General features: G+C 35.4%; 4 protein-coding genes and 1 non-coding gene across 9 annotated transcripts; all 5 read left to right on the forward strand.

Annotated features, from left to right (window-relative positions):
- Positions 1-2,036: 2,036 nt before the first annotated feature.
- On the forward strand, positions 2,037-3,250 carry LOC142537872 (phytosulfokines-like). Its single transcript, XM_075643355.1, has 2 exons — positions 2,037-2,301; positions 2,622-3,250. Exons 1-2 carry the CDS (start codon positions 2,173-2,175, stop codon positions 2,730-2,732), a joined length of 240 nt encoding a protein of 79 aa, XP_075499470.1. The 5' UTR covers positions 2,037-2,172; the 3' UTR covers positions 2,733-3,250.
- A 127-nt stretch (positions 3,251-3,377) lies between these two features.
- Positions 3,378-5,261, forward strand: LOC142536979 (glycosyltransferase 6-like). Its single transcript, XM_075642486.1, has one exon. It carries the CDS (start codon positions 3,830-3,832, stop codon positions 5,132-5,134), a length of 1,305 nt encoding a protein of 434 aa, XP_075498601.1. The 5' UTR covers positions 3,378-3,829; the 3' UTR covers positions 5,135-5,261.
- A 1,388-nt stretch (positions 5,262-6,649) lies between these two features.
- On the forward strand, positions 6,650-6,723 carry TRNAT-AGU (transfer RNA threonine (anticodon AGU)). The gene has a single exon. It is a non-coding gene; the product is annotated as a tRNA-Thr (tRNA).
- Positions 6,692-11,118, forward strand: LOC142536981 (uncharacterized). Of its 3 annotated transcripts, none has more exons than XM_075642490.1 (10): positions 6,692-6,979; positions 7,894-8,110; positions 8,546-8,703; positions 8,835-8,980; positions 9,218-9,280; positions 9,377-9,469; positions 9,574-9,735; positions 9,825-9,931; positions 10,237-10,397; positions 10,495-11,118. In XM_075642490.1, the coding sequence occupies exons 1-10, from the start codon at positions 6,883-6,885 to the stop codon at positions 10,758-10,760; spliced, it is 1,470 nt and encodes a 489-aa protein (XP_075498605.1). In that variant the 5' UTR covers positions 6,692-6,882; the 3' UTR covers positions 10,761-11,118. The 3 variants fall into 3 exon arrangements, with proteins under 3 accessions (XP_075498605.1, XP_075498606.1, XP_075498607.1); XM_075642491.1 differs by having other exon boundaries at positions 10,501-11,118; XM_075642492.1 differs by having other exon boundaries at positions 6,693-6,979; positions 10,237-10,401; positions 10,501-10,768.
- Positions 11,119-11,292: 174 nt separating this feature from the next.
- Positions 11,293-17,551, forward strand: LOC142536980 (putative amino-acid acetyltransferase NAGS1, chloroplastic). Of its 3 annotated transcripts, XM_075642489.1 has the most exons (11): positions 11,608-11,725; positions 12,227-12,297; positions 14,441-14,528; positions 14,733-14,938; positions 15,092-15,243; positions 15,624-16,038; positions 16,149-16,246; positions 16,400-16,511; positions 16,596-16,755; positions 16,832-16,904; positions 16,965-17,551. In XM_075642489.1, the coding sequence occupies exons 4-11, from the start codon at positions 14,795-14,797 to the stop codon at positions 17,113-17,115; spliced, it is 1,305 nt and encodes a 434-aa protein (XP_075498604.1). In that variant the 5' UTR covers positions 11,608-11,725; positions 12,227-12,297; positions 14,441-14,528; positions 14,733-14,794; the 3' UTR covers positions 17,116-17,551. The 3 variants fall into 3 exon arrangements, with proteins under 3 accessions (XP_075498603.1, XP_075498604.1, XP_075498602.1); XM_075642488.1 differs by lacking the exon at positions 12,227-12,297 and having other exon boundaries at positions 11,293-11,725; XM_075642487.1 differs by lacking the exons at positions 11,608-11,725; positions 12,227-12,297 and adding an exon at positions 13,762-14,224.
- Positions 17,552-19,001: the final 1,450 nt, after the last annotated feature.

Consider the following 19,001-nt stretch of genomic DNA (forward strand, 5'->3'; position numbering starts at 1 on the left):
CACAAATGATAGAATAATTCACATCTTCATTTTTCTCTCAAAATAAAATTGTAATACTTTTATTTGTAATTTCGACTACTATGGTAGGTAAACAAGTTTCACATCCTATACAAGAGGCTACCATGTATTAATAAAATGTATAAAAAGACCAAGGCTTACTGCCCCTCTCTTGTATTATTTTCGAATTGATTACTTTGTATGCACCATGAGGTAGAAAACGAAACTAGATTGTGTTAGGTGCTGTTGAAGAAATCTACGTCAAGAACCAAATGTTGCGACTGTGTGGTTAGAATGTGAGGAGCAATCTATAAAATCCGATGGATAAAACCCGGGGCTATATGTCTTTAAGAAATATTCGAATGGTATAACAATACTACATACCATAATTATGAAGCCTGAGGATATTTTAAAATATTCGGGACTCAAACAAACTTTTGAAGGAGTAAGGAATGAAGATAAAGTTAAGTTTAAGATTGAGGAGTTATTGTCAAATTGTCCATAAATTTTTAGTTAGTCACATTGGGCTTTGTTCATTTCCTACATGAAATATAAACAAACGTGGAACATTATTTGCGGCTCCACCACCATGTTGCACCTTGTCGGTCTAGCTCCTTCCTCTCAAATGTTACAAATGTCTGAATCAAACATTAAAAATAATAAAGAAAAACTCATAAATCGAGCAAGGTTATACCACACAATATACAATTTTTTTTAGATTAGATTTATCGTAGATTTACAACATAACATTATTGTTCTCGTTAAGAGTCAGCGTAGCGAAAATGGCGACCTAGAAAATTGCTACGTTCGGATTAAAGTCGATAAAAAAAATAGGTTGAATTAGGATCTATGATGCATCCACTGAATACTGAAAAGTACGTGGGCTGCTACGGAGGTCGGCTTGTATACGTTCTAACAGCTCAAAGAAATACATAATATGCGCATTGCCAATTAGCCCTTATACATTAGTGATTAAGACCTGGCCCACTTAGAACCACACCCATTCGACGTGGCCCGTTAATTCCCAGTTACTGGGCCGGATTTCAACTCGTTCTAACAGCTCAAAGAAATACACGATTTTAAAAAAAAATAAAAAAGATAAAAGTGAAAGAATCGAAATCGGAGTTAATAATTTCAAATTTATAATAATAAATATGTTGGAGTAGTTTTGATAAATTCATTCTACAAAAATTGAGTTATTTTTTACAGTAGATTTTTTCAGGTCCATAGATATTTAATATCAATATAGTGACATGGCTTTTGTGACATCATATTTTTGCAATCAAATGGATAGATCATACCACGTTAATTGTGATATTTATGAGAATGCTGAATATCTTTTTCCACTAATATTCCAAAAACATGAATTAGATTTTTTTAAGGAAATTGAAGATGCCTGATTTTCCTAATCAATCATGCTCAAAATTCCGAATGCAGACAGATATTTTGTGGACAGGTCTTTTCTCCAAAAATCAATAATTAATCAACCAACGACCCGAAGGAAACTTCCACGCTTAATTACTTTCCTGAGAGTGTATCTGATGTAGCTAAAATAAATGAGTCACGCAGACTGCGCACGCGAGATCCGAATGGTTAGTAAATTGGTCCACTTGGCCCGTAAATGAGCTCATCTGGCTGGTAAACGGATCCACATAGACAATACACAGTTAATTTGTTGGACTTCACCAGCGTCACGAACACTCGTCAAGTGGGCTTCGGGAGGATTCCCGACGTAAACACTCTGACGCTCAAGTCAGTAAGCAGCTCCAAGAAAACTCAGAGAACAAGATAACTTTTATAAAAATGAGAACATATCTTGAATTAGACAGAAATTCCTACATTTATAGATTTTTAAAAGAGTCTAATGAGCTTGGGCTTTTGCAAGCATAATCAATATTTTGGACCTCAATAGTGCTAAACCCAATTGATTTTATTAACCCAACAAATAATTGGTCTCATACCCATCGTCATCGTCTCCCATTTGCATATATTTTTTTTAAAATAAAGTTGTTTACATTTATAACATTGATTCAATCCAAGTCTCCCATTTTACGCTTTCCGAGTTCATCCCTTCACATTATACAGTTAACACCATACCACGAGACCTATATAAATCGACTCCTTTTCCAAACTTTTTCCACATATCATCAGCAAACAACAAATTAAAAAGTAAAAATGTCTAAAGCTACAGCCAAGGTTGTTTTCCTAATGGCACTCCTCCTTTTCTCAAGCTTCTCTCTGTCCTTCTCAACTTTTCCTGATCATCCCCCTCTTCATATCGATCAAGTGGAAGCCAAACAAGAGGTATGTCATCATGTTTTTTTTTCCTTCAGAGAATAAATATTTTATTATTTATTAAACCATTACGAGTTAATAAAACTATGTCTCGATTGGCCTGGATCCGATCCCGTGTGCATGTATGTAGATTCCAAAAAATCGTACAAACTAGATTGAAACGTGATGCTTGAACTGTTGTACAGTTTAAAAAATTTGAGTTGCACTGTTACCCCTGACTATATCTTTCAGTAAGACAACAAATGCTCGATCTTACAATAACATTAAAGTTTTTGTTCTAACATTACGATTTTGATTGAAAAAATTTATTATTTATACTTATTGTTAAGGTACTAGAAATGGAAAATAGCTGCAAGGGAATTGGAGATGAAGAATGCTTGATGAGGAGGAGTTTGGCTGCTCATATTGATTACATTTATACCCAACAAAACAAGCCATGAAGAGTTTCAGAAAAAAAAAAAAATATAATCTAGCTTGCTTTATCAGTTAATATTGCTTAAATATATATATTAAGTTCTGGGTCGGGTTCTGTATACTGGTGTCCCTTAACTTTATAAACTTTTTTATAATAATAATTAAAAGTTTAAAAAAATCGAAAAGTTTTTATTTAAAATTACGTGTAACAAAGAATAGATATAGTTTTATGCATTTGTAATGTATTCTCGCGTGTATGTACAGTAAATTGCTTAATTTCTATCTTGGTAACAAGTATGTAGCAGATGAATCCATTGGAAATGTTTGAGGGATGGTTAATAAAATCACGTTTCGGGGAAGTTGAAGGCAAAAATGAAAAATCAGAAGAAGATTCGCAGGTTGTGCTTTCGATCAATGAGGTAGTAAAGGTGGTTGACAGTTGAATGTGATAATAAATGTTTCGTAGCTATCAGCATTCAACAACAATTTTTGAAATTGTGGAATGGAAGTTGATGGATGCTCATGTAATAATACTTTATACAATTATACGAAAACTTGTAGGGTTGACTCGTTTCACGTATAAAAGACTAGACTCGTGTGACCGTCTCAAAAGAGACCCACTTGTAGAATTAAAAAAAGACAAGGAAAATTTCTCAGACTGGGTACCGTAGCTTTTGTTTGATTGGCTGTAAGTGTGTATGTTCCAGCGGTGTATTTTCAGAGTATGTGCATTGGTGAGAAGCCCCACGCTGACACAGATTGTTGTTTCAGTTTTCTGAATTTAGTAAGCCTCTAATTGACTCTAAATTGGCACAATGGTTCCTTAACTTAATGTATCTTTCTTAAACAGTCGAAATTAAAACATAGTTTTGTTCAAAACAAGCCCAATTGGAGAAGCATTACGCGATTTATTTTTTAAATAAATAAATTGGCTTAAGTGGAAATTATTTCTCACACTCCTCAAAAATTTAAAATCCCACCTACATGTCGTTATTAAAATCACAATTAATGTCACCTTTGCGTTTTATTATGCCTTTCAAATTTCAATCAAGACAGCAATCTGCTGCTATGCACTAATCTTGCAAACTTTATTCCCTTCTCCATACGCTCTTCAAAATCAGCCATGGCCAAATCTGTTGTCCAAACAAAACCTTCAAATCTTGGGAGAGAGATGTCTTTCGGTTTAGCATCTGCGACGGCAATTCTAATGTTCTGTGCTCTGTGGATCTTTACGGACCCGTTCCCAAGTTTTTCCACCTTCTTCTCGACACCCGACCGGAAAAACTGCAGTGACGGAGGAGCGCAAATCCTGAACATGAACAAAGAAATTATAAAGAAAACATTCCATGATGACCCAAAAGTTGGTTACACCATGGATAGACCTGTGGTGGACTGGGATGAAAAGAAAAGGGAATGGCTAAAGAATCATCCGACTTTCGTGTCAGGGGTGGAGACCCGTGTGCTAGTCCTGACGGGTTCTCAACCCACTCCGTGTAAAAATCATGTAGGGGATTATTTGCTTTTAAGGTTATTCAAGAACAAGGTTGATTACTGTAGAAATCATGGATATGATATCTTCTACAACAACGCGATTTTGAATCCAAAAATGCGCTCCTTTTGGGCCAAGATCCCGGTAGTCCGGGCCGCCATGGTGGCCCACCCGGAAGTGGAATGGATCTTTTGGGTCGATTCGGATGCCATTTTCACAGACATGGAGTTCAAGGTTCCACTGGAGAGGTACAAAGATCACAACCTCGTCGTTCATGGCTGGCCCAATTTGATTTACGAGAAGAAGAGCTGGGTTGGGCTGAATGCGGGTATTTTTTTGATTAGAAACTGTCAATGGTCAATGGATATCTTGCAAAAATGGGCAAGCATGGGTCCAAGCAGTCCAGATTATAAGAAATGGGGTAAAATCTTGACATCAACCCTGAAAGACAAATTGTTCCCCGAGTCGGATGATCAGTCGGCACTTGTTTATTTACTGTTGAAAGAGAAGAAGAAATGGGGCGACATGATTTACGTAGAAAACGAGTACTTCTTGCATGGCTACTGGCGTGAAATTGTCGGGAAACTCGACAGCATCAATGAGAAATACGAGGAGGCAGAAAGAGCAGCGCCGAAGCTTAGGAGGAGGCACGCGGAAGCGGTGACGGAGAGCTTCGCGGCGGCGCGAGAAAGTCCCGTGGCGGCAGGGTGGCGGCGGCCTTTTGTTACTCATTTTACTGGATGCCAGCCGTGTAGCGGGGAGCAGAACCCGGAGTACGGGGAAAATTCTTGCAGATTGGAGATGGAACGAGCTTTGAATTTCGCAGATAATCAGGTGCTGAGGAATTATGGTTTCAGACACCCAAATATCAAGGATGGATCCACCGTTAGGCCATTGCCGTTCGATTTTCCAGGTGATGAATCCGATGAGCTCACCTGAAACTAGAAATCATGCAATTTGTCTTTTTTTCTTCCTTCTTGAAAAAAAAAATATTTTGCATATTAAATCCGGAAGTTATTAAATGTTTCTTTCAACTTTTCTATTGATATTAGATATTTCAACTTTCTATGCTTCTCACGATAGCTTCAATCGAGTCAAGTTAATTAAACACAAGCCATTGAGTCGATTAATGATAAAATTGATTTTTTTCCTAGTTTGAGATTTAAGATTTGCGGCGAAGTCTTACTCAAACAGTCAAACTTAACATTTACTTTTAAAAATTTATGTTTTAATAGTATCGTAGTTGAATTCAAACGTTATACGATAAAATTTAAATAATTAGTCAATGGGGAAAGAAAATCTATTGATTGTAAATTTATTTTGTTAACATGATAAAAAAATATTTTGTAAATAATATAATTAGCTTCAGGCAATATTATATTGTTGAAACAAGTATATATTGTTAATTTTTTTTTTAAAAAAAATTACAAAATCACACATCTGATTGAGTAAATAGGAGTATTCGGTAAAGACAAAAACTTGTGTGAGACGGTCTCATGTGTCGTATTTTGTGAGACGGATCTCTTATTTGGGTCATCCATGAAAAAATATTATTTTTTATGCTAAGAGTATTACTTTTTTATTGTGAATATCGGTAGGGTTGACCCGTCTCACAGATAAAAATTCGTGAGACCGTCTCACAAAAGACTTACTCTTCGGTAAAATGGTTTCAAAAACATAACACAACATGAAAAACAAAAAAAAGAGTGCAAAATCTTCCCTATCGTGTTTTTAAAAATCAGATACACACTGATTTTTAAGAACGCAGGACTTTCAAATATCATTTTTTGAAAAGGAGGCCATGTAATTTGTGTGTTCTTGTGAATATGATAAATGATATTTGTCCTGATTTTATAAAACCGGGAAAAAAGATTGTTAATAATTAATTTTAAAGTTTAGAACTTGTTCATAAACAAAACTCGACAGTGTTTGGTGTCGGCAAGGAAATAAAGATGGGTGCACTTAGTCTTATAGTGATCGAAAAGTGAAATAACGCCATTGCTTTGATAAAAGGAATGTAAAGGATGAAGGATACAGAATCCCAGATGCCTTAACTTTTTCTTTCTCCCAGTGGATTAAAATCCGTTAATCAGGGGAACTTTATCGTGCCTTTAGGACGAGGATAGGAATGATTACCCGGAAATTTTGGCCACTAAATTAAAGAACTTTGAATGAAACAAACACACTTTGTTAATATTGTAATTTGGACCTAACTCAATCCCAAAAATTAGCTCAAGGGAAGAGGATTGTCCAAGTCCATATATGTAATTCCTAGTTTATTTATCCAACCGATGCGAGGCAATTAACACACTTTGATAATTATTATTTGGCTGATGGAGCTATTTTCAGAAAATCGACCATTAAATTAATTATACAAATCTTTTACATTGGACACTACGTATTTATTATATTATATTATATCTAATAAATAAAGCGAATCCTCCGTGGGAACAAGCTCTCGTAGCTCAGTTGGTTAGAGCACCCGTTTAGTAAGCGGGAGGTCTTGAGTTCGACTCTCAACGAGAGCAGTTTTATTTTTGCTTCATCATTTTGTCTCTAAGCTTTTCTGACAATTCACGCCTGCTAGGGTTTTCAAACGCTATCCCGATGACCGAACAATGTAAAAGATTTGTATAATTTTCTGTAAAGGAAATTGATTTCAATGTCATCTTCACTGGGTTGAAGCAATGGCCGTTGCAACTCCATCGCCTTTCTTTCTCTGGTTTCTGCTCGTGTTAGCTTCCGTCTTTCCTTCAATTAGCTCCGCTGCGGACTTTTCTTTGGGTAAAACTCTTGCCACTGCTGGGTTTTTAATTATTTGCTTTCCAAGATTCCTTTTTTTTTAAAATAGCTCTTCCGCTAGAAGGAAAAGATTCGACTCCCGTATGCTAGCTGTTAGAGTAGGGAAATAAATATTGTGGTTATAGATTGAAGTGTGACAATATTGATCGATTTTGTTTCAAGTTGTCTATCTGTTGGTTTGTGATTTTAGGGTTTTAGTGCGAAGATTATCTTTTTGCAAGTTATTAATCTTCTTCTCGGAAGTTGGTTTTACTATCTTCCCAAACTAATTGATCTTTCGAGTTCCCCATATTTTTGGCTCCCGGGAATTTAGCTCATAATACTGTAAGGTTGCATTGAGATAGATGAATTTTAAATCCATGAATTTCATATTTTTGTAGTTTAAAAAAACAACATAAAGTTCAAATTCACTTTTGCATGGTATTTTATGTTAAATATAATGAATTTCAAGTTCGATCAATAACGAAGACATTTGAAATTCATTATATTTTGTGTAATAATGTGTAAATAATTAAGTTATTGGATTTAAGATTACATCCATTATTTCATCTGTATCAATCAACTATAATCGAATTCCATAGATTTTAAATCCATATTACCAAACACAACCTAATAGAACACTGGGATTGTATCATCATACATCTCAAGTAAGGGTTTTGATGAGCACATTATAATTTATTATTAAATTCTTAGATACCCTCTAATGGAGTTTAAATAGCCTAATAAAAAATTGCTGCCAAAAAGCAGAAGATGGAATGGTTTCAATTTTGGGAAGAGTGTGTATGTAGGTGTCAAGAACATTGATAAATCCTATCTTTCTTTCTTCTTCTTTTTAATGATGAGAGCAGCGCGCATTTGCCATTCTTGGAAATATCTGAGTCCTTTTTGTTTTGCAGTTGTTTCTGAGATTACAACGTTGCATCTATCTCCCAGCTTGGTTGTAGAAAAATCTCCAGGGTTGAAGCCTGGAACGAAAGTAAAATGTGACAGAGTTCAAATTCATGGATTGCCAAGACGTAAGCATTTGAACAAGTTTGCCAATTCTGTGAAGGTAAAAGTTTCGCATGCAAACCAGACTGGTCGTTCTCCAAATATTGAGATGTGTTTCCATAGGTGAGTTTTGTATAAAGCAGACTAAATCACACTTGGGTTTAGTTAATAACTTATTGTTTTGTTTCCTAATAATTCTATTCTCTTGTTCGTATCTGCTCGGAATGAGTTATAAGTTCTCATGAAGCATGCCACTCAAATGTTGGGCAAAAAAATATTCATTAATATAATACATGAATCTATCACTTAGGCAAGAAAGGGCCATCAATTTGAAGCTAAAATCTCAATACCAATTTTTAGATTGGTGTTTGCTGATGTTATACCTTGATTGTCTTGTGTTTCCTTTTACTTTGATCATCTTACCATTTCGTTTTTACTTCGATCATCTTAAATTTTCCTTTTCTGTTACTTATATTATATGTTAAGATGTGCATGTGCCTCATCTATCTGTGTGCTGTCTTCTAAGAACAGACTTTATCGCACAATTATAAATCGCAGGAATTTATCTCTTGGGATAGGAATGTGCTCTCAAGACAAGTGGGAAAGGTTTACCGAGGGATTATGGATTAAATCGATGTCTCCTTTTGATCACAAGCTCTTAGATATAAGGATGGCAGGATCTAATTCAGAAAGCCTTCAGGTCTCTCTAGCTGAAGGTTTGTCTCGATAATCCATTTTTTGATGCTGAGATCATTATTACAGCTGCAGTCTTGGCCTTCTGTTACCTGTTTCAATTTCTCATTTTTTGCCGTGCCCTTTTGGTTAGTGATAGTTCCTCATTTTGCAGAATTTTTCTTGTACCGTGTAATATTCCTGTTTTGGGGGATATTAATGATGGCTCTTGCTTCCTGGCTAAGTAAATCTTTAATTTTCTACTATAGTGGTGCCATGGCAGTAGGAGTGTTTCTTGTGGCACTAATGGTCCTTTTCCAGGTTTGTCTTTTACTTTTGCATGCATTTATTTATTAATTACTGGTGCAAAAGACCTCTTGATTTATGATTTACAGAGAATTTTTGAACTTATACTGAGTGGCTGGCTTGTTAGAAGTCCTAGAATCTCATGGACACAATTGATTTATATTTCACGGGGATGCATATATCTAGTTTTTCTTTCTTTTTCTGCGTACTTCATTGTAATTCCTTCCACCATTTTTTCTTGTTCTTTGACAGGGTATGAAGCTTCTTCCCACTGGACGGAAGAGTTCGCTTGCGATTTTCCTATACTCATGCTTTGTATGTATATACAAAAATTAAAGCATCCTATTCTTCTGTTTTGTTAATTTGATTGTCTACAATGATGGTGTCTATTTTATATAAATCTTTATTCAGGTTGGACTTGGAACTTTCCTTCTACAGTACGTGCCAAGATTGTTTAGATCACTACTTATTGAGATTGGACTTTCTGAAGACATATATGATCCTGTAAGTAAGTTAGATTCCAACACAATCTTCCACCATTAATTAAATTCTCTCGTGACGGTGGAATACAGCCATTGCACTTACATACACTTGTCTATTTGACGCAGATGGTATTATTTCTGTTGGTTTTTTTAACAATTTTTGGAGCTTGGCTGGGTTATTGGGTGGTTCGCAAATTTGTGCTCACAGAGGATGGATCCATTGACTTAGGTGTCTCTCATTTCGTTGCGTGGGCTATTCGGATCGTTTCCTCTGTGATGATTCTTCAGGTTCCTTTTTTGTTTAGTAGCACCTGAGTGTCAAAATGATCATCTCTTTGTTGAGAAAGTACTGAGATGCTCTATATTGTATGCTTCAGTGTTCTGTGGACCCTTTGTTAGCTGCAGAGGCATTGGTGTGTGGAATCTTCATCTCCTCGGTGTTGAAAAAATTGATACGCCCGAAGCTAGTTCGTCGTGTTTATAAGTAAGTCTGTTGTACCAGCATATGCATCCGTTATATTGGTTGATAAAATTTGGTTATCGTTGTATAAAATGTATTTAAATTTTGTGCTATATTTGGTCAAGTTCATTCTATGTAGCACAAACCGTTCGATTATACGAGTCCTCTAGGAAATTGACAATACATTGAATTTCAAGCTATGTGACAGTCTGAAAAGAAGGAGAATTTTTTGCGTGCTCTCTGTCCTTTTCTGTGATGTTTGTTCCAAAAACTATATTGAACAGCGGATTGCATTTTGGTATGCAAAATAATACGAGCAATTCCTGCAGAAAGTTGTCAAGATTCGACAAGATCAATCATGGAAAATCACCCGATCCCTATACATCACCAGCCAACATCTCATCCGATGCTAAACCCTTGAACAGAACTCCTTATTCTTCCAGTCGAGATGCCAAACCCTTGAACAGAACAACTTATTCTTTCAGTCGAGGCAGGTTTCCTTGGAAATCTAATATTCTTTCCTTCAAACTGAATCATCAAATTTTAAGTATGCAGTCTTCTTGACATGTTATTTATTTTTCCCATACTCTCAGCTTCAACTAGCCAGTCGCCCACAAGATTGTCTAATGCAGAGACGTTCTATTCCACGTTCCATGAGACCCCTTATCGAAGAAAGTTTTCCAAGGCTGAATGGAATAAATTCAGTAGGGAATCCACACAGCAAGCGCTAGAAGGGCTTGTTTCTTCTCCAGATTTTAGCAAATGGGCCGTCGCTCATGCGGATAGGATAACATTGGCTCCAAAGAAAGAGGAAGTTGAAAACAAGAATCGGAGATGGTTCAGTTTGTTTTGAAGATTCATGTTGATTCAAGTTGGCGCACATTCTGTACTTTAGAGTGGTGATACTTGTTTGATTAACCCTCGTGTTTTATCAACTCTAGGCCGGCTAACCTATTGACTTGGACGATGTTTACTCAAAAATAGTCGTGGCTAATGTAGGATCCATTATTTACACGATGATTTATTGCTTAATATTCACCTTTCCCCCCTCAAATGGCACAGCCAATTCATCTGAACTCCCGCAATTTCTCGACTCTTGGTGTGATTTTGTCAAAAGTTTAAGCTATTGTCCTAATTGTAGTCATAATGTAAAACTTTATTTCAATGCCAATCTTACAATTGATCTGACACATCAAAAACAAAAATCTATATATCTGATGCAACATAAATATATTTTTTTCCAAAGTGTAAAGTGTCGCGATTTGTGAGTTGTTGAGTGATGCAGATATTTTTTGGACGCAATATGTGATGCAGATTTTGATTGGCCATAGTGTGGTCTCATCACGCTCTATCGTTATATTTAATTCATGAACGTGTCTTTCACAGGCATCAACACAGGTGCTCAAAGTCACACGGCTGTCTTCATTTGATCAGATATCCAATATCAACATTCTGCTGCATCTTTTGGACCACCTTATAGTTTTTCTCTAACCTTTTCTCTAGATTTACCGATTCAAAACATGTGCATGGCAAAGTCTTTAACTCTGTTTCTTCAGTTCCCGAGCCATGAAGAAAACAAATTTCAGAAGGGCAGATTTGAAAGGGAAGATTGGATTTCCATATGGTCGAAAACATAAGAAGGGAAAGCTTTCCCTCCCAAGGTGTTGTTCCAAGAATTGCCGTGCTGCGGGAAGTCGTACGGGGGCGGAGGCGATGAAGGAGGCGCAGCCGTATTTTGTGGCAAATAAAGACTGTACGATGGTGGTGGCGCTGTCCAGTGCGATTGTTGATGGTCCGTACTTGACCTCCATTCTCCAGGTATGCCTCTCTGTTCTTGTCTTGTTGCAGTTGGAAAATGAACTTCTTTCAGTCAAAGGAGGAGGAAAGCGAAGAGAATTTCGAAGAATTTCATGCATGACACGTACTTATTTATTTAAGCAACCCGAAGATTAAGCAAAGTGAAATAAGTGATTCACTGGTTTATGTGTGGGCAGTTCATGCTTCCAGTTGGTTTACTCGACCCTACTCTTGCTGGCATTGCCCGTGCAGGCACCCGTGCAGGCAGGGTGAAACAATCCCTTCCAGTTTGCACTTGTCAATCCTATTTAAGAACTTTGCCCTTGCGGACAAGATGGTTCGATAACTTAATATGCTTGGCGAAACGTTGCATATTGGCATCACTATTAAATCAAAGTAAAAAATTTGTGTGACACGGTCTCACAGATCGTATTTTGTGAAGCTGATATCTTATTTGGGTCATCCATGAAAAAATATTACTTTTTATGCTAATAATATTACTTTTATTGTGAATATCGATAGGGTTGGTCCGTCTTACAGATAAAGATTCGTGAGATCGTGTCACAAAAGACCTACTCTGCATCAAATGATATGTAAGTACAAATCTTGGTTTCATTAATTGTAATTTATGCCGCCTTATGTTTATTACAGTTAAACTTTTCGAAATCTTGTGTTGGTTCAACTTTTTATTCAATTTTCTATCAAAATTAAATTACGCCTGACACTAGTGTCCCTTGGCACACTATACATGCATATTAAAAAAATTTAATGTTGAATATTTTTTGTGTTAGTTCGAGATATTATATTAAAATTTAAAGTTTTAAAAAACTTTTTTAATAATAATTTTTTATGTTATGAGTGATCTAATTATTTAATTTAAAATTTCAAAATATAGATAAATATAAGAAGTATTTCATTTGTATATGCTAGATAGATAAGATTCAAATTTACTAAAATGTGTTTATGATATTTTTATTAAACAAAACATAAGATGTTTTGATTTGAGGAAAAAATGTATTTTTTGTTTATAAAAAATCAGGCAATGACATAAAAACGAGTTACTTATTTTTTGTTTATAAAAAATCAAACAATGACATAAAAACGAGTTACTTTAATTATTTCAAACATAATAATATAGTAAATATAGATAGTATTTAGTTGCCCGGGGTCCAGTAATATCTTTGTCTCAGATTGGGATAGCTTCACATTCGAGTCATGACCCAAATTTTTTCAAAAATAAATTAAATAAATAAGCATGAATTATTCCTACAAAAGAAATAAAATGAAGTAAATAAACATGAATTGTATATAATATATAGGATGACAATATACGGGTTCGGGTATGATTTCATGCCTATGTCCCCAACTCCATTCTCATCCTCATTTATTGCATCTAACTTTATACTCATTCTTATATCCGTCGGGTATTCAACTTTCATCTGCAACTCCCCATAGCTGTCGGAGTCCTGAATATTCATATTCTTCCCAAATATCCTATTACCACATATAATTGCATTTTTTCAAATTTGAATTATTTTGATAAAACTATCTTTATTTACCAAATTCTGAAGAAAACAATAAGAAAAAGATTAAAAATACAAAAAGATAACAAATTAAACATCATATAAAAAATAACAAAATATTATAAATAATTTATTCCAACACTATTATCTTATAAAAATTACATTAATTTTATAGTAATAATTTTATCGATTTCTTCCAACTACTGTCATTCAAAAATAAATTATAATTAATATTTTTTAATATAAATAAATACATAAATATATGTATATATAAATGAGTAGAATGTTACTACATCCGTCTATGTTTTTATACCCAAAAATTTTCATAACCGATCACACATTCATTTAATGGGGAAAAAATTTCTTCCATATTCTTCTCCATTCAGATCAAATATCGAATTTTCCGGTTGGGATGAAATTACAATCCCTAACAATATACTACATATCTCTGTAACATCCTCTCTCTCTCTTTTTTCTTTCAAATTATAATAATAATTATTATTATTATTTTATAAAGTTTCATGAATACATAACTAAAAATCCACTCGTTTTTTGGAGATTCTGGCAACCTAGCTCAATTCATAGTTTAGATTAGGGTTTCAATCCATTTCACGTAGGATCGTATAGCATGTCAGCGTCTTTTGCGAGCCCTTTGACGGGTTCACTTCAAAACGATCACCACCTTGGAAAGCCATTCTTGTCTCCTTGCTCGATTTGGGGGCTGAGATTTGACAATGGTAGGATCATTAAGAAGTTTGCCGGAATTCAATCGGCGAAAATCTCGTCTTCTGGGGAGAATGGCCGAGGGAAGAAGATTAACGTGTTAGGAGAAACAGAAAGCTCGGGAATCGAAGCGAGTAGTTCGGTTAAAGACGAGTTGGTCGTGAGCTTCTTTCGAGAGGCGTGGCCGTACTTTATAGCTTTCGGAGGGAGTACTTTCGTTGTTTTGATATCTGCTGAAATTGTCGATAGCCCACATTTGGACCCTATTCTCATGGCACGATATATTTTCTTTCTTTTTTTATTATTTCAAATGAGCTGTTGATGTATGCCGTTAATTCACAACTTCATGGGACAAAAGATTGAATTTTGGAGACTTTACCTGGTGTTATGTTAATTCGCTAAGGCTGCTGCCTCTTTGTTTAGTAGTAAGCTGGATTAGGTTTTGGCTTTGGGATGGTGGGTTGTCTGATCGATGAAGCCTTGTTTGTAGGATATTTCTCTACTTCATGGGTTAGGGATAAAGTTTGTTCTTGTTCCTGGGACCCATGTCCAAATCGACAGGCTTCTGGCTGAAAGAGGTCAGAGAAGTTTACATTTTATCATATATCCTAGTAAAAATTAAGATGCTACCTTTTCATAATGCTGGACTTCATTTACTTCGAACCATGAAAAGCTTTTTGACTCCAATCATCTTTAAATTTCTTTTAAATGGTTCATGCTGATGTGCAAATACGTATTTGATTTGTCTTTCTGTTCATATAAATATGCATGTTTTGTCTTAGGATCGGAACCCAAGTATGTTGGTAGCTACAGGATAACCGAACCTGAGTCTCTCAGGGCTGCAATGGATGCAGCTGGAAGGATTTGTAGTATGATTGAAGCCAAGCTATCTCCTGGACCTTCATTGAGCGGTATCCGACGGCATGGTGACAACAGCCGTTGGTACGACGGTGTCAGTGTTGCTAGTGGTAATTTTCTGGCAGCTAAGGTGAGGATATCGGGTCTCCACTCTCCAGCTTCCGACTTGTATTGAATAATAAGTTATGTGTTTACCATAATCTGGTTAAATTTCTTTTAGAGGAAGTCTTCAACTGGGGTTTCCTTTTTGTATTGATGGCATTTGATATTCTTCCTTTGGCAGAGACGAGGAGTTGTGGAGGGAACTGATTATCTTTCAACTGGTGAAGTAAAGAAAATAGACGTCCCTCGCATTCGTGAGAGTCTTGATCAAGACTGCATAGTGCTGTTGAACAATCTTGGTTATTCAAGCTCCGGAGAAGTATTAAATTGCAAGTATGCTATATCATATGGCTTTTGATATGATTTTTATTTACTTCTGCATAATTTGTTCGTAGGCTAATTTCTTTCACTTGTCTTCATTGATTTTTTAAATTTTATATCCATGATAGATAGCTTGTTTTCCATGTTGGGTTGGCTTATTTATATGTTTTATTTTGGTGGTTGATTGAGTTATAAACATTTTTCTTCATTGATTAATTTTTTCACTGAAACGCCCAAGTTATTTAAATATGTGCTCTTGTAACACTTTTGCTGGTTCTTTTTCTTGACTTTGACTGTCGTTTGAGTTAATATTAATTGCTAATTAGTTTTTGGCGATGCCAATGAGCAAGTGAGTCCTAATATCCAATGGTACCTGCTTTTCAACATTGCAGTACTTATGAAGTTGCTACTGCATCTGCCTTGGCTCTCGGAGCGGAGAAACTTATTTGCATCATAGATGGACCAATTCTGGATGAACAAGGAAGGCTTATACGCTTTTTAACTCTTCAAGATGCAGACATGTTAATACGTAAACGAGCTAAACAAAGCGAGACAGCTGCAAATTATGTAAAAGCTGTTGCTCAGGAAGACTCAGCCTGTGGTGTGCACGACGATTCAAACAATATGTTTTCTTTTCCAAATGGGAAGGCTTTAGATCAAGCTCCAAAATTTCAGAATGGTGTTGGATTTGACAATGGGAATGGGCTTTGGACCAGTGAACAAGGTTTCGCTATTGGAGGGCAAGAAAGGTTGAGTCGCTTAAATGGTTACTTTTCAGAATTAGCTGCTGCAGCCTTTGTTTGTCGAGTAAGCCTCCAGAATTAGCTGCTGCAGCCTTTGTTTGCTCTACATTTTTACCGATCCTATTAATTTTTATTAACTTTTTTTATTATAATTTTGATTCTGTGTGTTACCAGGGAGGTGTTCAACGAGTCCATCTTCTGGATGGTACAATTGGTGGAGTGTTACTGAAGGAATTGTTTCAAAGAGATGGTGTAGGCACAATGGTGGCAAGGTAAACCACATTTTGGATACCATTTGTATTCTATAGGGGATGCTTTTGAAAGGAACCTTTTACTCGGTAAACTATAGAAAAAAGTGTATCACAGTAAAAGTTGGGATCAAATATGTTGATATTATCTGCTAACACTTGATATTAATTTGTCAGCGATCTTTATGAAGGGATGCGAACGGCTAAGGTTGCTGATCTTCAAGGAATCAAGCGGCTTTTGGAACCTTTAGAAGATTCTGGTGTATTGATAAAAAGGTCTCAAGAAGAGGTTAATGATTGTGATCTTTATATTATTTGAAACAATTTAAAGTAGCCCTCGTATACTTTGATAATTGTATTCATTGCATGTCAGCTACTCAGAGCATTGGATTCATTTATAGTTATGGAAAGGGAAGGTCACCTTATAGCTTGTGCTGCTCTTTTCCCTTTCTTTGAAGAAAAGTGTGGAGAGGTAGCTGCTATTGCTGTTTCTCCTGAGTGCCGTGGGCAGGGACAAGGAGACAAATTACTCGGTAAGACTCTTTATATTTCATTTCATATCGAGTTGACATTGTTCAATCATTTTGATGGCATGACTTGAATGTGCAGATTATATCGAGAAGAAGGCATCTTCCCTTGGACTGCAAATGCTTTTCCTACTGACCACACGAACCGAAGATTGGTATGCATTCCTGATTCAGGTTGCCTAATATCATGTGTGTTCTCACTTCATCTTTGACAGGTTTGTAAGGCGAGGCTTCTGCGAGTGTTCCATCGATTGCATACCAGAGCACAGAAGGAAAATAATAAATTTAACACGTAGATCAAAGTATTACACGAAGAGAATATCACCTGATATGATGGGAATACGCTTTAACAGTTCTTTCACTTGACCTGAACCCTGTCCTCAACTATACATCGCAATACACACAGGATAATACAATGACATAGAAGCTATAGTTCATTGTAACCGACTCAAATAAATATTATCTGCTCTATAGGGAGGTAGACAATGGCTGTACCTTGCAGGACAACTTCACAAAGTTCTAATTTGTTTGTTTCCAGCATATCTATCAGTGAGGCCTTGCTTAGGATAAATTACTAAAATTGCAACCGAAGTTGCACCGTGCCCTTGAATTTGGGAGGATTAAATTTATTGCACTTTTAATAAAAATAAATGTAGTGTGGCTCTGAATGCGTTCAAGTTGAAATTTGTATGTTCTTTTTTTTTTTAATGCGAAATTTGTGTAATCTGTCGATTTCATTATCGATTGAACTGACTAAATCAGCCGATCGTACTCAATTGATTAAAAATAAGTTATTTTGGTCTGCTAATTGAATTATTATATTTTTCCCCAAAAAAAAGAATGAAGCTAACATGTAAGATTGGTTCAGCAGCATACGTATTAACCTTGCAAAGAGATTTTAATCTATCAAGAAACATATATGAGTGGCCCGGAAATTATTGCGGTTAAACAGATAACGGGGCCAAAAACAAGACACTAAATAAAAAAAAAAATTAAAAACCCCAATAAAGATTAAATTGCCGATCGAACGTATTGCATTTTATTTATAAAAATATCCCTTTTTTTAACGACGGCTTTCAATCTATATGATTTAATTTACCTACATAAATGGAATTTATATTATACAAAAAATGTTGTGACATTATCTGATCTCTTATCCGATTCGATGTATCAAAAAATATTATTTTTTATACTGAAAATATTAATTTTCCTTCCATGAGTCTCAGAGATATATATGAAATAGTCTCACAATTGACTTACTCTTTACTTTGGAGACGCTAGTCCAAGACATCCTTAACTAAAAATAGCTTTTTTTTGTGTGTTTTATAAATACATTTGTGTTTATAAATGTTAAGAAGAATATAATATTATTAGGTAAGTTTTTAGAGAAATATCCTCTTATGTTTATAATCTAACAATGGACAACATTTTAAGAAAATTCTCTGGGGTTAATTTCCCTTATATTTAGTTTAAAAATAATTATATTAATCCAAGACTGTTCCAGGTCGACAAAGGAAGTGTGTCGAGGGAAGGAGAATGGCAAATGAATAAGAAAATATAGCTCACACTCTTTTTGCTTCCACTCATCGTCGTGGACTCGTTTCCAAGAGTCGGGATTCGATAAATTCATGCGTGTGTCTTTCAAATGGACCGGAATTCTCCTCCTTGTTCGCCAAAGGTAATCTAAATCTCTTGACCACGCATGAAAACTTGCGCAATTTTATTTTCGGGGGCTTCTTTTGGATTTTAATACAAATTTTATTTTCGGGGGCTTCTTCTCCTCCCATTAAATTTTCGAGCACATTTTTTTATGAACATTTAATTTTAAAATTTTTAATAATTTGCTTTCATTTTTCGTTGGGTCCTTGTTTGTTGTTCGATTAGTGATAAATAAGAGTGGGATTAATCATCATTCCAAGCTTTTTGCTTAGAAGTCCGACTTAATGGGGTGAATTGTGCGTTGTTTTCAACTTCTTGTTAACTTTTTTTTTTTTGTTGGATTGCTTGCTTCTTTGCTTCCTGAGATATCCTTCTTGAGAGATCAAGATTTTGACCATTTGAAGGAGTCAGCTTATATAATATCCAATCCGTGCAACTTCGGAAGTTATATAAAATGTCACTACCGCTTAATTTAATTTGAAAGCAGCTATCCTTTATGTTTGATATTTGCAAGTTTTAGTAGATATTTCTGGTACCAAAAAATGGGTCTTGGTATGTGTCTTCATGTTTCAGGTGTAACAACAGGGTGCGTA

The sequence above is a fragment of the Primulina tabacum genome, chromosome 2 (assembly GCF_025594145.1).
Source record: "Primulina tabacum isolate GXHZ01 chromosome 2, ASM2559414v2, whole genome shotgun sequence".
NCBI classification, from domain to species: domain Eukaryota; kingdom Viridiplantae; phylum Streptophyta; class Magnoliopsida; order Lamiales; family Gesneriaceae; genus Primulina; species Primulina tabacum.

Excerpts from the sequence above, each read along its gene's own strand:
- LOC142536980 (XM_075642487.1), top strand. The coding sequence starts at position 13,856 with ATGTCAGCGTCTTTTGCGAGCCCTTTGACGGGTTCACTTCAAAACGAT. Across the intron at positions 14,939-15,091 it reads GTAATTTTCTGGCAGCTAAG|AGACGAGGAGTTGTGGAGGG; the intron begins GTGAGGATATCG and ends TTCCTTTGGCAG. Across the intron at positions 16,247-16,399 it reads GTAGGCACAATGGTGGCAAG|CGATCTTTATGAAGGGATGC; the intron begins GTAAACCACATT and ends TTAATTTGTCAG.
- LOC142536981 (XM_075642490.1), top strand. The coding sequence starts at position 6,883 with ATGGCCGTTGCAACTCCATCGCCTTTCTTTCTCTGGTTTCTGCTCGTG. Across the intron at positions 6,980-7,893 it reads CGCTGCGGACTTTTCTTTGG|TTGTTTCTGAGATTACAACG; the intron begins GTAAAACTCTTG and ends TTTGTTTTGCAG. Across the intron at positions 9,736-9,824 it reads CCTCTGTGATGATTCTTCAG|TGTTCTGTGGACCCTTTGTT; the intron begins GTTCCTTTTTTG and ends TGTATGCTTCAG.
- LOC142536979 (XM_075642486.1), top strand. The coding sequence starts at position 3,830 with ATGGCCAAATCTGTTGTCCAAACAAAACCTTCAAATCTTGGGAGAGAG.
- LOC142537872 (XM_075643355.1), top strand. The coding sequence starts at position 2,173 with ATGTCTAAAGCTACAGCCAAGGTTGTTTTCCTAATGGCACTCCTCCTT. Across the intron at positions 2,302-2,621 it reads AAGTGGAAGCCAAACAAGAG|GTACTAGAAATGGAAAATAG; the intron begins GTATGTCATCAT and ends CTTATTGTTAAG.